This window comes from Cinclus cinclus, chromosome 24, assembly GCF_963662255.1.
Source record: "Cinclus cinclus chromosome 24, bCinCin1.1, whole genome shotgun sequence".
Taxonomy (NCBI): Eukaryota; Metazoa; Chordata; class Aves; order Passeriformes; family Cinclidae; genus Cinclus; species Cinclus cinclus.
In genome coordinates, this window is record NC_085069.1 from 2,556,728 (window position 1) to 2,572,213 (window position 15,486).

The following is a 15,486-nucleotide window of genomic DNA, read 5'->3' on the forward strand; positions in this document are numbered from 1 at the left end:
CTGGAGCTACAGCCCAGAGAGCAGGAATGGACATGACAGAAGCTATGGATCTTTCCTGTTAGTTGTGGGGATTGGGAGGATGTGTTCGGACAATCCCTGCTAAATTACAATGTTTAGTGGTGAATATGGCATTTCTGAGGTATGGGTTGGACTTAATGGCCTTAGAGAGCTTTTCCAACCCGAACAATTCTATGTTGCTATGATTCCAAGTATGGGTCATTACAGCATGAAGTGTAGCCTGCAAAGGAGGGTGGACATTGCAAAAAAAGAAAGCAGAAAGGTGACACAGGCTGGTGAGACCTGACAGCAGCAGTCAGGAGACTCCAAACACAGCCTGGGGGATTGTGTGTGCTCACAGGGATGCTACTGCTGTGTGGAGAGAGAGGACAGAATACACAGGTGATTAATAACCAGGCAGAGGAATGTGGCTGAAGGAAGTTCTGATTTATGCTGAGGTGATAGCCAGAAATGTTGGTGGCAGCCAATAATGTTAGTGAGCATGTGTGGATCTGCTGGAGTGTAGGAGGGCTCTGCAGAAGGACCTGGACAGGTTGGATAGATGAGCTGAGTCCAACAAAGTGAGGTTTAACAAGACCAAGTGCTGGGTCCTGCACTTTGGCCACAACAACCCCTGCAGAGCTCCAGGCTGGGGACAGAGTGGCTGGACAGGGGCCAGGCAGAAAGGGACCTGGGGGCAGTGATGGACAGCAGGGTGGACATGAGCCAGCAGTGTGCCCAGGTGGGCAAGAAGGACAATGGCACCTGGCCTGGATCAGGAATGGTGTGGCCAGCAGGACCAGGGCAGTGATTCTTCCCCTGTGCTCAGCACTGGCTGGGGAGCACCTTGAGTGCTGTGTCCAGTTCTGGGCCCCCCAATTTAGGAAGGACACGGAGGGGCTGGAGTGTGTCCAGAGAAGGGAACAAGGCTGGTGAGGGCTCTGGAGCACAAGTCCTATCAGGAATGGCTGAGGGAGCTGGGGTTGTTTATCCTGGAGAAGAGGAGGCTCAGGGGAGACCTCATCACTCTCTATAATTCCCTGACAGGTGGGTGCAGCCAGGTGGGGGTTGGGCTCTGCTCCCAGGTGTCCACTGACAAAATGAGAGGACACAGCCTCAAGCTGCACCTGGAGAAGTTCAGGTTGGACATCAGGAAAAAATTCTTCACTGAAAGAGTGACTGGGCACTGGAACTGTCTGCCCAGGGAGGAGGTGGAGTCACCATCCCTGGAGGTGTTTACCAAAGCCTGGACAGGCACTCAGTGCCATGCTTTAGTTCATGAGGAGGTGTTAGGTCATAGGCTGGACTTGGTGATCTCAAAGGTCTTTTCCAACCCAGTTCACTCTGTGATTCTGTGAGCTGCTCCCAATAAATTCTTGCAGTGCCATATTCTCCAGCCTTCACCCTGCAAACACATCCCAGGGCACCATTTTGCAAAGCATTGTGTCACAGTGTAATTCTGGGTCTTATGGCAAGCTTACATTTGGAGCTGGAACCAAACTCATGGTTTCTCCAGGTATGTCTGAATTCCCAGGTGGAAGTTCTTCTTTCAATTCACAAGTTATTTTGCCTATTTTGCCACCCCGTGATATTTTAGCAACAGGACTATGAATTTTCAGTTTCCATGGCTGCAAGTATATTCTCCCCTCCCTTTTCCTGAGAACGAACACAGCAGAGGTTTTACCTGTGCAAGAGGATTTGTCTTGGATAACCAATAGGAAGTGGGCTCCTACATTAAGCTCCTCAAGGAGCAAAGTGAAATGGTGAAAGCCAGCACAGAGCAGCAAAATACAGAGGGCTGGAACTGGTTTCATAAAGCTGTAATAGGTAAAAAGGACTTTTTTTGTATGTGGATAGAAATAGTTGGGGATAACCAGACTCATAATTCTTTGTGAACACAAAAAATGCAGATATTTGGTCTGTGCTTTGGATATCCTTGAGCTGTGACCATGGGAGCTGGGTTCTGTTATTATAGGAACACAAGATAGTCAGGGAGCTCAGGGAGCTTGACCTCGAGAATGATACCAAGTTATGTCACAGCCAGCTTGTCCTGGGGACTCACTTTGTCCTGCAACTTCCAGGTGAAGCTTGGAGCACACTGGAAGTGAGGATCTGGAACTGGTGGAGAACAGCATGACCAGCCTCAAAACTGAGGGTGGGATAAATATTTGGATAGAGGGGAAGTAGGGCAAGAAGCAAAGTTAATTACTGGATGACTTGGTGGAAGGATGGAAAGGTGGCTCTTACCACAAAATAGTTTTTCTGAACAAAAAGGATGGATAAAAAAAGTGTGCCTTGACTGTTGCTGCCACAAATGAATGGAAAAAATTCCCCCAAATCCCTACACCTCTTCTCTTGTTTGAAACCCTTTGTAAAGGGGAAAGAAAGTAACATATCCCAAAATATGAATATTTTTGTAAATATATCAGATTTTCCAATTTTTAAAAAAATATATTTAGGATTGTTTAGTGTCTAACTTGAGTAAGTTTACTCTTGAAAAGCAATGTTTCCATTTCTTAAAATAGTGGTGATTCTTAAGATAATTTTAATATGATTTTTTTCTTAAAGTTAAAAATCCAATAACATAGGGAAAGAATTCCTTCTGGAAACCTCTGAGGAAAATTCTCTTATTTTAAATTACTCCCTCTGACCCTCTTCAAAAACATCTGAGAGAAATGAGGATCTCAAGTTTACAAGGAGCCATCAGCAAGTTAAAGGAGCTATAAATCAGAGCTCTGAGTTCATGTAGGTGTCTCCAGATTTACCTTTATGGCCATATCTGTGTGCAGCTGCTCCAGATCTTGCTCTGGTCACACCATGGGAATGTCCCTGGTGCATCCTGAAACCTCAGGGTTTAGTGGCAGAATGAGCAATGATCTCTTTGCCCCAAAGAATTGCACACCAAAAAGAGCTTTCTACTCAAAAACTTAATGGCAGCTTTGTTCTGGAATCACTCTTGACTAATTCAGATGGCAAATCCAAGGGAATGGGATGATGGAGGTTTCACTGCACCATCAGTCCCTAGGGCAGCTGTGAAGTAACAGTAAATAAATTAATTTTTGAGAGAGAAATCTGACTGGCAGAGTACATAAATGAGGAAGTAGATGGATAACAGAAGCTGTGGTGCAGCTGGCTTTCTGGAACCAATGGGGCAAATATGACTGAGGGGAATATTAAGGAGAGTGTTTGGGAGTGCAAAATGAAAAATACCACATGGAAAGAAAGTCAGTACATGGAAAAGTCCTGGGTAAATGGATCTGTCTGTTCATAGAGATAAACAGGATTTTTTTGTGAAGTATTTAATTACTGAAGGTACCATTCAGTGCTGCTATGAATATTGTAGAGGACTGTGCCATTGTGTGGCTATGGAAGTAATTACAAACCCACATTTGGATCTGGGACGAGACTTCTGGTTTTGCCAGGTACATTTATTCTGATTTTTAAACTAATTTGCAAGTTTGTTAATACAGACCAAGATCTGGGCAATGGCAGCTGCAAGGGCATTGTAGCCCAGCTCAAGCAGTGGTATTCAGCTCAGGGCAGCTGTCCAAGGGCAGCCAGAGGCTTCCAGTGCTCCTCCTCTGACTGCACTCCTGGGATCAGCTAAGACAGAGCCTGGTTCTGCTCTTCTGCCAAGTCAGTCATGCGGATTTGTTCTCTCCTAAGGGGTCCATGCCACTTGTATTGGCCTCAAGAAAAGTCATGGATTATACAAGTCAGATGGAAATGCATTGAAAAGTGTTATAAATGAGGAAAAAAAGTCTCGATATTCAGCAAAGCTTTGATTGCTTTATTTGCTATAGATGGAGCAAGCAGTGCTGGGGGATGTGAGGGGTCACCACTAACTCACACTCCATCAAACCTGGGTTTGCAGCCTCTTCTTATAGTATGGACTCTCACTGTAATTTTTAACTTTGCCAGGTAAGCAGTGGTGGCCGAATAAACATCTGTAAAGTCTCTGGGTGATAGTCAGTCTCATAGATAACCATCTGGTCTTGGGAGAAAAAAAAACAGCAAAAGTCAGGAAGTCTGGTCTTTGTAGATAGGCAGCATTGATCAAACAAAGGCAGGAAATCGGATTTTGCAAACTGGTAGTAGATGCAACTTATTTAGAAAACATAATATTCATAACAGGGGGATTTAAAACAGAATTATTTAATCATATATTTTCCTCTATCTAGTGTCCATGCTTTACTTCAGACCTTGGTATTCTGGTTTATACAAACCCCAATACTTTTATCATTAACACAAGTCTTTTATTAATTATCACAAAAGCAAGGATGTTTATAATATTTACATTGCTGGCCAAGAGCCAGGGATGTGCAGCCACAGCCCAGAAAGGCAACTCCACCCTGGGCTGCATCCCCAGCAGCATTGTCCAGGACATTGAGGGTTGGATGATGGATAGATGGATGATGGATGGATGATGGATGATGGATGGATGGATGATGGATGGATGGATGATGGATGGATGATGGATGGATGGATGGATGGATGGATGATGGATGGATGATGGATGATGGATGGATGGATGATGGATGGATGGATGATGGATGGATGATGGATGGATGGATGATGGATGGATGATGGATGATGGATGGATGGATGATGGATGGATGGATGGATGGATGGATGGATGGATGGATGGATGATGGATGGATGGATGATGGATGGATGATGGATGATGGATGGATGGATGGATGGATGGATGATGGATGGATGATGGATGATGGATGGATGGATGATGGATGGATGGATGATGGATGGATGATGGATGGATGATGGATGGATGGATGGATGGATGGATGGATGATGGATGGATGGATGGATGGATGGATGGATGATGGATGGATGGATGGATGGATGATGGATGGATGGATGGATGGATGGATGATGGATGGATGATGGATGGATGATGGATGGATGGATGATGGATGGATGATGGATGGATGGATGGATGGATGATGGATGGATGATGGATGGATGATGGATGGATGATGGATGGATGGATTGATTCCCCCTCTGCTCTGCTCTGCTCTGCCCAGGTGAGACCCCACCTGCAGAGCTGTGCCCACCTCTGGGTTCCCAGGAAAGACAAGGACCTGCTGGATTGGATTACCAGGCTTTCATGCTTTCATCATGCCACAAAAACGCTCAGAGGGATGGAGCAGCTCTCCTGGGGGGACAGGCTGAGAGGGACGGGGTGGCTCATCCTGGATAAGGCTCCAGAGAGATCTTATTTCAGCCTTTCAGTACTTAAGAGTACTTACAGGCTTCTAAAATTGAGAATATGTTTTAAAACCAACCAGTAGTGACAGGACAGAGAGAAATGGTTTTGAGCTAAAAGACGGTAAATTTAAACTGCAGTTAAAGAAGTTATTTTACTATGAGAGCAGTGAAACACCAGCAGAGGTTGCCCAGAGAGGTGGTACATGCCCCATTCCTGGAAACATTGAAGGTCAGGTTGGATGGGGCTCTGAGCAGTCTCAGTTGAAGTTGTCCTTTCATTGCAGTCACTGCAGGAGACTTGGGTGACCTTTAAAGTTCTCCTCAGCCCAAACCACTCTGTGGTTCTGTGATTGAGAAAATACCCACTTAAGGTGATTATCACCGTTTTAGCTGGTCTTTGCTTGTATCAGAATACCACGAAGGAGCATTGCACTGCATTTGTAACATTTGTAATGTCAGTGCTGGAATGCAGATTGACTGCTTTTAGCTGGGTTATCTGATGCATGGACGCTGTGCTATCCACAAATATTGCAAAAGGATTCTATAGGGGACTGGGACTTACAGCTTTGCTGAGCTGTCACAGCTGCAGGACCATTTGTAACACTCCAGGCACTGCACACCTGAGAGACTGAGCGTGAATTCCCAAAAAATTGAGTTATCAGGCTGCCTGTGAGGCTCCAAGACCTAGACAGAGGCACAGTGTGCCACTGAAACCTGTGAGGACTTAACTCAAACCAAGGCCAACCTCACTGAGGTTTCCTGGGTCATGTGAGTTATGGGGATGGAGAGAGAAAAATCAGAATTTAGGAAAAAGAACCTTGGTGGTGATGAAGGCACGGGGGAGGAAAGCTGGACTGAAAGGCTGTAGCCCCAACAGCACAGCTCAGTGAATAGGTATTTTAGGTGATATTACAGGTAGAAAAGCAGATCATTCCTTGTACTGCCCCAAAATATACAACACCACACAACTGTAACCAGTTAATGAAAGGACGCTTTTAAAATTTGATCCCTGTGTTTCTGATCCTGATAATCTTCTAGTAGATTTTTTTGGTACTTTGACAGTGTCTTAAGTCAGCATGTTTCATCATTGCTCCCTGAAGTGACCCCCTGCTCTGGACTGTGTGTTGACCTGGCTGTCAGTGTGCACTGCAGAAACCTGCCCACATTTTTGTAGAGGCTGGCACCAGTGTGCCAACCAGGGATACACCAAACCCACATTTGGAACTGGGACCCAGCTTGTTGTCACCCCAAGTAAGTTTGAGCTTTCTGTTCCATATTAATTAATTAATTCCATACCAGGACTGGTACATCATTTGTTTATTGGATAGGTGTGATGCCTTTTCTGCTGATCCCAGAATGAAGAGCCAGACATGGTTAAGGGATAAAAGGGTTTTTATCTCTGTATTTAATAACGATCCTTAGGTGCAAGGGTTTGTCAAGGTGGAATACACTGACATGCACGCACACAGTAGATTGTGAATACAATTTTATAGACCTTGCAAATTAGCATGTCTGACAAAGATTCCCTAATGAGAAGCTTAAATGAGTGGTGTGACATTTCCATATTCTAATGTATTCCCCCCAGATGGGCTTAATCTTGGTTTACAGAATGTGTTCTGGAGAGAACCTTGCTTTCTCAAGGTCCTGTAAGTTTTTCTGGCCTCCAGCTGCAAGGCCTTTAGGTCCTAGCAGAATACCAGGACTATGCTAAAATATCAGGCTTAAAGAATTACACATGTGCTAAGAGTACTGAGAACATATAAAAGGTACATAAAAAGAAAAGGCAAAATAATCATCACGGAATCAGAGGGACCAGGGATTTCATGGAAGCATATTCCAACTTCTCTTCAGCTTCCCTTGGCAAAAGCCAGTTGGGACAGAGATGCTTGGAATGGCAGGAGGGCTTGGCCATGGTGTGGCAGTGACAGAGCAGGGAGAGAAGGTGGTGATCCCCCCAGCTTGAATTGCCATGGCATGGTGACTGCAGCTTCTTCTGACTAAGGCCTTAGAGACTGGGTTTTCTAAACCTTAGCCTAGGAGAATATGCCATGATATTTCTTTTTTTTTCTTTTTTTTAATCTATAACCAAGGTGTTTCCAAGATTTTTTTTCTGGAAGCAAAATCTCTGCTACATATAATTGAAAACTTGATCTCCCAATTGAAAGGCAGTCTGATTTGGGAAATAAAAACATGGAAAAGCATTTTGTGAAAACGACAGAGGTTCTCAGGAGGCTCATGAGCAGCGACTTCAAGTCTTTTTTTTTCAAGGAAATTGTCACATAGCTGGGTTAATCCATCTCAGTCACCTGTGAGAGAGTGGATTAGATAAGCAGAATTGCTCCTCCTGATCCCCACAAACCTTTTCTTAACACTGTTGAAAGGAGCAGCAGAGAAGATCATAGTAATTATCTCCTGTGGTTTAGGTGGGGCCTGAGTAGATCCATACATTAACACAAACAGGGTGTTGCTTCCCAGTAAGAAAAAGTTCATTAAAAATTCATCTCAATTTTTTCTGAATGTGAACACATGCTAAAATCCCAGGATTTGTCCTCGTTTAATACTAGAGAATTATCTATTCCATTGATACTTGATTTCTCTTCATATACTGGGTATCTTCCTCTATTAATTCACTATTATTTATTCACTATTATTCACTATTAATTATTTTTGGTTCAGTGGGACATCTTTCCCCTAAAAGGTTTGTGAGAAAGACTTTGGATAGTTTTGGCAGTTTAACTTCCCCAAGTATAAATTACAGAGGCAATAACAAACACATTTTTTAGAAGGAGACCAGAATTAGACCTGAATCAGTCATTAAAGCAGCACATTCATTTTTGCAAACACTGAATCTCTCAGAGTTCTCTGCACTTTGGATGACATGGGCTAATGCTGGACTAGGGCCTGCTTCTGCTACCTGAGTGTCTCCAGACAAAGTCTAGGAAGGATTCCTGTGCTAAATGTGTTTATCTAGTCCTGCTGTAGCTAGCACAGCATCCAGCTGGGAACAGAACAGATAAAGAGAATTTATTTCAGTGTTAAAGAAGATTTTGAGGCCCTTTCTAGACTTTCCCCATGGAAAGAAATTAAAATTTCTTTGTCTGGGAGCTAAGTTGTCTTCAGTATTTCTACAATATGACAGATTTCACAGAGGACCTCTGGCAGAGATTTTGGAACGTGCATTGATGGAACATGATGGAAACATCACTAAATGTGATATTAATTCATTGGGCTGCTCGTCTGGGGCAGGACTGGCCTGTATGAGTGGGCAGGGGTCCAGGTGTTCCTGGAGTGGGGCAAAGCTCCAGGCTGGCTCCAGATCTGGAATATCATGTCTCAGGCTGAGGAGTGGTAAGAGCACCAAAAATTCTGTCACCAATTCCAGTCTGACCAGAGATGCAGATGGTTTGCTTTGGAAGGAATGGAGAATGTGATAATTTTCTGCATGATACCACTTGGGAATTAAACCAGTTCAGGATTTCTACTACTGCTTGTTTAGAGGGGAATAAAGAAAGTACACAGGTCTCAATCTGATGTCGGAACAGGGTTCAAGTTCCCTGAAATCAGCCTCTAGTTGGCTGTCTCTGTAGACTGGGCAGGAAAAGCATTCCAACAGCTCTTGCTCTTCCACCTGGAAGACATCCTTCAGTAAAGATAAAATTAGGCAGCATAGAAAGCTAAGAGCATAATTATTCTTATTTATTATTTATTATTTATTATTTATTATTATTTATTATTATTCAATATTCAATATTCATTCTTTATTATTATTTCTCACTCTTTCCTGTGTATAGAGGTCATAAATATGCAGCACCTCCAGCACAGGCTCCAGCTCATTAAAACAGAATAACAGGTCGCAGGGCTGTGGTTAGAGTAGATGTTATTCACCAAAACTATCTCAAACCTTCACAGCACTGGGCAAATACACCAAGCAACTTACAGGAACCGAACTGCAGCACCAGAACAGAGGCAGCCACAACTCTGAGTAAGAACAGGAAACTAATATTTTGCAAAACTGCTGAAACTTCCTGTGAAAAACAGACTTTACTGATTAATGTGTTCAAGATCAAAGCATTGCATAGATTGAAAAGGAGAAAAACACTCTAATTTGGAGAGAGGTAGATATTTATCTCTTCAGAATGCACAGTACTTGAGATGAGTGAGAAGGAGAGCAGCTTGACAAATTCTCCTTTCTCTTTCATTTCCATGTACCCCATGGCCATGATCCACCCTGGCTCATCTGTATTTCATACAGGGATCTATCATCAGCTTTTTACCAGCTCCTGCCTTCCTGTCCCTAACAATCACTATTTCCAAAGCACTAACTGGGAGTATGGGAGGTAAGGGAGTCCCAGCAGACATCAGGCTGTATTTCTGCATGGTTTGCAAAGAGTCTCATCAGGTTCTTCAAAGCCAGGGCAAAGCTAGAATGAATGAATTACAATTCAAGGGATGAGCCAGAGAATGAACCCTTGGGCTTTGTGGATTTCTTTTTTTTCTGAGATTATACCAATAGAGAAGTATGGCTATTTCTCTGAGGTGGCTGGGAGCACAACAGACATAGAACATTTATTTCAGTGATAAAGAACAGACAAAGAACATTTATTTCAGTGATTAAGATTTTGAGACACTTTCTATACTTTCTCCATGGGAAGAAATGAAAATTTCTTCATTTGGTAGCTAAGATGTCTTCAGTATTTCTACAGTATGTATCAGTGAGGCAAGTGAACAGGGAGAAAGCAAAGATTAAATTCAACTCTCAATCCTACACAGCAACACTTCATCAGTTTATAAATGTGAACTGAAGCTCTCATTGAAATCTGTGAAGGCCAGTGGAAAATGCAGCCATAGGGCTGCTGAAAGCCCCAAACCTGCATTAAGTATGTCTGTAATATTTAATTTAGTCTTCATGAGAGCACTGCAGTGTCTGGAACATTTTACTGTTAGCCATGAACGAGGCTTTAGGAATGCACCTTCTCATAGAATTAGATGAAATGTATGCTTAGAGTACAAGTTTATACAGCTAAATATGCAAAAAAGGTTTAACCACAGGTTGTGTTTTGATACTTGTGGAAAATCCCAGTCTGACTTGCTGGCAGAAGCAAGGAAAGAGTAATGAGCCCCAAGTGTCATATCTGCAGCCTTTAGTGCCCCAAACCCCTCTCTGCAGGCTAAGATTTAGTAAAAAATTTGGTACAAGAGATGGAACGTGATGAAACATTTATTTGCTTCCCCCTTTTATCCCTGAATGCAGCCCCATGTTCCTACCTTGCTTCTCGTTTCTGCTGTAGGAGCATCATCCGTAGACTGCTGGTAAATGTGGACACCCTTAGGGTTCACTGGTTTATCCTCTGCCCTCAGGACACACGGGGAAGGATTTTGCTTTTGGTGGATTTGACCAAACATTTGCAGAAAAAGCAGAATGGCCCTGGGCTGTCCCAAGAATCCCAAAATCACGGAATGGTTTGGATTGGTTTGGACCTGAAAGGGCATGTTCCAGCCATGGGCAGGGACACCTTCTGCGGCTCTCTGCAGCTTCACACAGGTCCCTGGTGCCCCCAGGCCAAGGTGCCAGAGCCCAGGGAGCCGTTCAGAGGAATGGCTGGGTTAGGTATGGACATGCAGGGTGTGGATGCCCACAAACCTTTTCAGATGCTCCAGGAATTCTGCCTGGCCGCTCTGTGCCTCACACACAGCTTAAGTCAACAGAAGTAGCTTCTGCATCATCCGCTGTAGATGTCTGGTTCTTTAAAGGTGTCCTGGCACAAGATCCCAGTGATCAGGCAGCATCCCACTGGAATAATGGAGAAACCTGCATTTCCAAGTGGCTGTCTGTTATGACTGAAGGAGCAATGAATGTGTAATGTGACCTAATGATTCGTCTTTTCTCCACTTGCAGAAGTTACTCCATCTCCCTCAGTCTACAGGCTGACCTCTAAAGATGACCAGGATCTGGAAATGTGCCTTATCACAGATTACTCCCCTGACAAGCTGGCTCTTAACCCGGCTGAGCACCACACATCTGCTGTCGTGGAGGTGGAAAGTGCTGAGAGCAGCAAGGAATCCAGCTACCTGTCCACCTACTGGGCCAAGAGGGATGAGCTGCACTGTGGTGCCAGGCACGAGGGCTTTGGAGAGCTGGAGGGCGAGGACCCTGAGAGTGGTAATGGCATTTCTGGGGCTGTGAGCAGGGTTGGAGGTGCTCTGGGTGCTGCTGCTGGGAGCAGGACTGGGCTGCAGCTCCCAGCTGTCAGGAAAATTACCCCAAAAAGGACACAGAGGAGTCATTTTACTTTATTTGAATAAAGGGACAGGCCATGGGGCATTCCCTTGGGATCTCTCAGATTTTTGGAGAATTTCCCATCTGCATTTCCCTTTCTCTTTCCCCATGACCTGAGGTACTTGAGAGGCACAGACTTCCCAGGACGCCTGATACCTGAGATTCCATCTAATGTATAACCCTCCCTTTTAATTTGTAATTCTTATGGAATTAATGTTTTTTCCCCATTGTTTCTTTCATCTTTCAATATCCAATTTCATTTAACATCACACCTCCAGGTTGTTTGTAAAGGCCAATATCTTTTTCCCTTCATCAATCAGTGGAATCCTTCCCATTGTTTCTTTTATCTCTCAGTGCTAATAGACCCACAGCTTGTTTATAAAGACAAATCCCACATTCCTCTCCCAGCCCTGCAGGCAGTGCTCCACTATGATCCCACAAGAGAGAGGAATGTTGCCTCTGTTTTCTCTCCTTCCTCCTTTGTGCAAACAGGATTGAGGGTCAGTGTACTGGTACAGTCATAGCAGAGAGATCTTAAAAACATACTGTGGGGGATAGAAATCTTGAAAATCCTTTGTCCAGTGGGACACTGGAGTTTAACTAGATCATATTTTATGCTTTTCCTGAAAAAAGGAGAAGAGTGTTTATGGGAGGGTTTGTTGGCCAGAAACTCTAATTTAGTCCTTCTAAGCAGACATATCTTTATAAAACTCTGAAGAAGTACATTTTTGTTATTAATCCAATTTATTGTTACTCTCCACAGGTGCCAGTGCTGTCTGTGTCACAGGGCTGTCCCTACACTTCAGGACAGGTATGCAATACAGCATTTCAGCAAATGTCTTCCCAAGTTTTTGCTGCTTTTCCCTGCTTGTAGAATTCTTTTTGAAGCAGCAAAAAGTCAGACAGAAAATTTCCAAAAGGGACCCCACAGGCTTTAAAAACATCAAGGCTGAAGGTGTTGGTGTTGGTGCAGCCTTGCTGACCCCAGCAGATGATTTAAAAAGTGCAGCCAGTGCCCAGAGCCCCTGCTCGGAGCCCCCTGAGTGACTCCAGGTACTGCTGTGGGTCAGTTCAGTTCAGCTTCAGACGAGCCGGGTTATTTTGGGTGCACAAACACCTAAGGAAACACGAGCCAAGCTGGTGGTTTCTGTGCTCAGGGCTCACCACAGCTGGGGTGCACCCAAGCTCTGCCCCAGCTCGCTGGGGAGGGCTCAGGGCAGTGCTGCAGTCCGAGGATCTGCTGCTCTGCCACTTCGAGGAGCAGAGCCTGAGCCTGCCCTGCTCACACAGCAGCTGTGCTCTTGCAAATCTTCCCAAAACACCGTTTCAGGAAAATACTCATCACTAAACAAGGCTGATTCCATCAGCCTTCCGGCTCTCTGAAAGGTTCTCAATGATAAACATCAGCGAGTTTTTGCTGACAGCCTTGATTTATATCCATTCTATTTTCAAATACGGATGGTTTTGTAACTTCAGATTAATATCAAATTCAAATATAATTGTGTTCTATGATTGAAATCAAAATTGCTTTCCCCCTGCCCATCTTCAAAAAATTTAAAGAGAGGAAGGAGGGCTGCCTCCAGCACCCTGAGTTCACAATGCACAGTATTTTAAACCAGTTAGGTGGCTGGCAGAGTGGCATATTGCACAATTAAGTGGTTATTGAATGGAAGAAATTGAAGCCTCTGAGTTCTATTCCGTGTCCTGTCCTACCAGCTGACTCCATCACACAGTGGAGCAGCTCTGTTAAGGAGGGTTCAGTCTGTCTGGAACACCGGGATGTCTCAGTGCTCTTGTGACTCATTTTCTGTTTGTTTTTTTTTTCCAGATGAACATTTGAACACACTGTCTTTATCACAGCTGGGCCTCAAAATAGTTTTAATGAAAGCAATACTTTTTAATGTGCTGATGACGATGTTTATGTGGAAGAAAAAAAAGGTGAGTATGCTTGGGGGGGGTCCTGAAAACATCTGTCAGAAAACATCTGGATTGGCTCTTCAGCTATGAATGCTCCTCTCTGGAATAGCTGTTTATGCAGTCTATCCAGACTTCTTTTGTCTGCCAGTAGTAAAATCCCTCCATTCCTCTGGCCATACCATTTTCACCCACCCCTCAAGTGCTCTTCCTTGTCCATAAGAATATTTTTTCCTTTCAAGACATTTCTCCCTTCTATTTCTTCATCCATTCCTTCCCTTGCCTGTATTCATCCATCAAATTTCTTCCCTCACCTGTCTCCAGCTGGGAAAGTTTGATGGTTATTGAATTAATATAAATCCTAATACATTAGTTTTTGCCCAGTGTCTGTTTCTTCTCTTTCACTTGCCTGGACACTTCAGCTCTACAGTTGTGCAGTTGTGACTGTAACACAAATAATAATTTAACACCTTTGTTTTTGTTACAGGACTGAAAGTGGTGCAGTCCTGAAGTACCAAAACCATCTGCTTTGAAAGAGCATCGTGAACAAGAGGGAGCAAGGGGATATTCCTTGTGCAAGGGACATCACTTGCTCTTCTTATAATTCACACCAGCCATTATATTCTAAATTGTTTTATTTGCATTGCTTTAAAACCAATCAAAACGAAACATTTCCAGCATTCTGCCCTCCAGATGCTTGGGTCATTCACCATACAGAGCCTCTTCTGCATGAAGCAGACTTTGCTATAATTATCCATTGCCAAGCATCGATGTTACTTGCATTAAAATAATGACTTCTGCCTGCAGCAGTGCAGTTTGTTAAAAACTGCAAGCTAAATATCAACTGAATGGGAATTTTTCCTATTTTGGTAGTTTCGTCTCTCAGAGTGCACACCCAAAAACCTTTTCAAGTGCAAATGAAACACTTTGAAAAGCAAAGGGAGACTGACTCAGGATGCACTGTCCTGCCAGGATTTGCTAGATCAGAGCAAGATATCCCTTTTTTCCCTAAAGGATGAGCTGCAGCTCTCCCAGAAGTCCCAAATTCAGTGAAATTGTCACTTCAATATCACAGAAAAAAAAAAGAAAAATAATATTTTTTAATTATTTTTTTTTTAAAGTCTATTTGACCATAACATCACTTTAGTTTAAACCAGTTTAAGATTTGGCTTTGTGTTTAGTAAAAATACAAACCACTTTTGTTCTTTTTGTTTACTTCTAACAACCTGATATCTCCAAACTTCTTTTTTGTAACAATTGCTTAAAAATATACAGAAACATTTGCCTGTGCATGTGTGCCCACCTTGGAACAGTGCTTGCCTGTGGCATCTGCATGCTGCTAATTCATGAACTGTACTGGCACCCACAAGATGTCTTGGCATTTCTTTAGGCTATTATCAAACAATTCTTTAAAAGAAAAAAAAAGAAACTTGTTTGTCTCTTGTATTTATTGTTTGAGGCATCGCTTCACCCTTCCAGCTGAGCTTTGGGGTGTAGGAGGGAAGGGGTTGGATCCACCACGGAGGGTGGGAACAAAATCCTTCTGCAGGACATCTGTGCTGTGTCCTGTGAGGAAAGTGGGGAGAGAGAGAAGGGGGAGCCCCTCTGGCCCAAGGCTGGGCTGGGTGGAGACAACAAAGGTGGCTTGGGCACAGTGAGGGGACTGGTGCCAGGTTCCTGGATTGCTGCTGCTGTGGGGTACACAGCACCCCGGGTGTCCTGTCCCCGAGTGCCCCAGCCCCGAGTGCCGCAGCAGCACAGGGTGCCTGCTGTGCAGTGATGACACCACTGGACCCCCTGGGCCTCCAGGTTCTGTCTGGCCCTGGAAAGTCTGGAAAGGAAACGTTCTCTTTTCGTGATATCAATTCCTCCATCTTCTGGTGCCCCAGTGAGGCCTTTCTGGGACTAACTAAAAACAGAGGCCAGACAAAATTAAGGGAATAAGAAGTTGTTATATTTATTGAATATATTTATTTATTTATTGAAGGACCTTCAGGTACATTTCAGGCAGACAAAGCCCCCCCAGCTGACCAAAAATGGACCACGGGTCTCAGGTTTTCATCCTTTAA

The 15,486-nt window shown here is 43.9% G+C and overlaps 1 protein-coding gene across 1 annotated transcript in view; it reads left to right on the top strand.

The window, feature by feature from the left end:
- The window catches only part of LOC134053406 (M1-specific T cell receptor alpha chain-like), a 171,607-nt gene extending 156,790 nt beyond the window's left edge, over nt 1-14,817 (top strand). The window contains exons 5-8 of the mRNA XM_062508434.1: nt 11,123-11,386; nt 12,267-12,314; nt 13,332-13,441; nt 13,905-14,817. Of these exons, the coding sequence (XP_062364418.1) occupies nt 11,123-11,386; nt 12,267-12,314; nt 13,332-13,441; nt 13,905-13,910 (428 nt within the window). The 3' untranslated portion in view covers nt 13,911-14,817. The remainder of the gene's footprint in view (nt 1-11,122; nt 11,387-12,266; nt 12,315-13,331; nt 13,442-13,904) is intronic.
- Nucleotides 14,818-15,486: the final 669 nt, after the last annotated feature.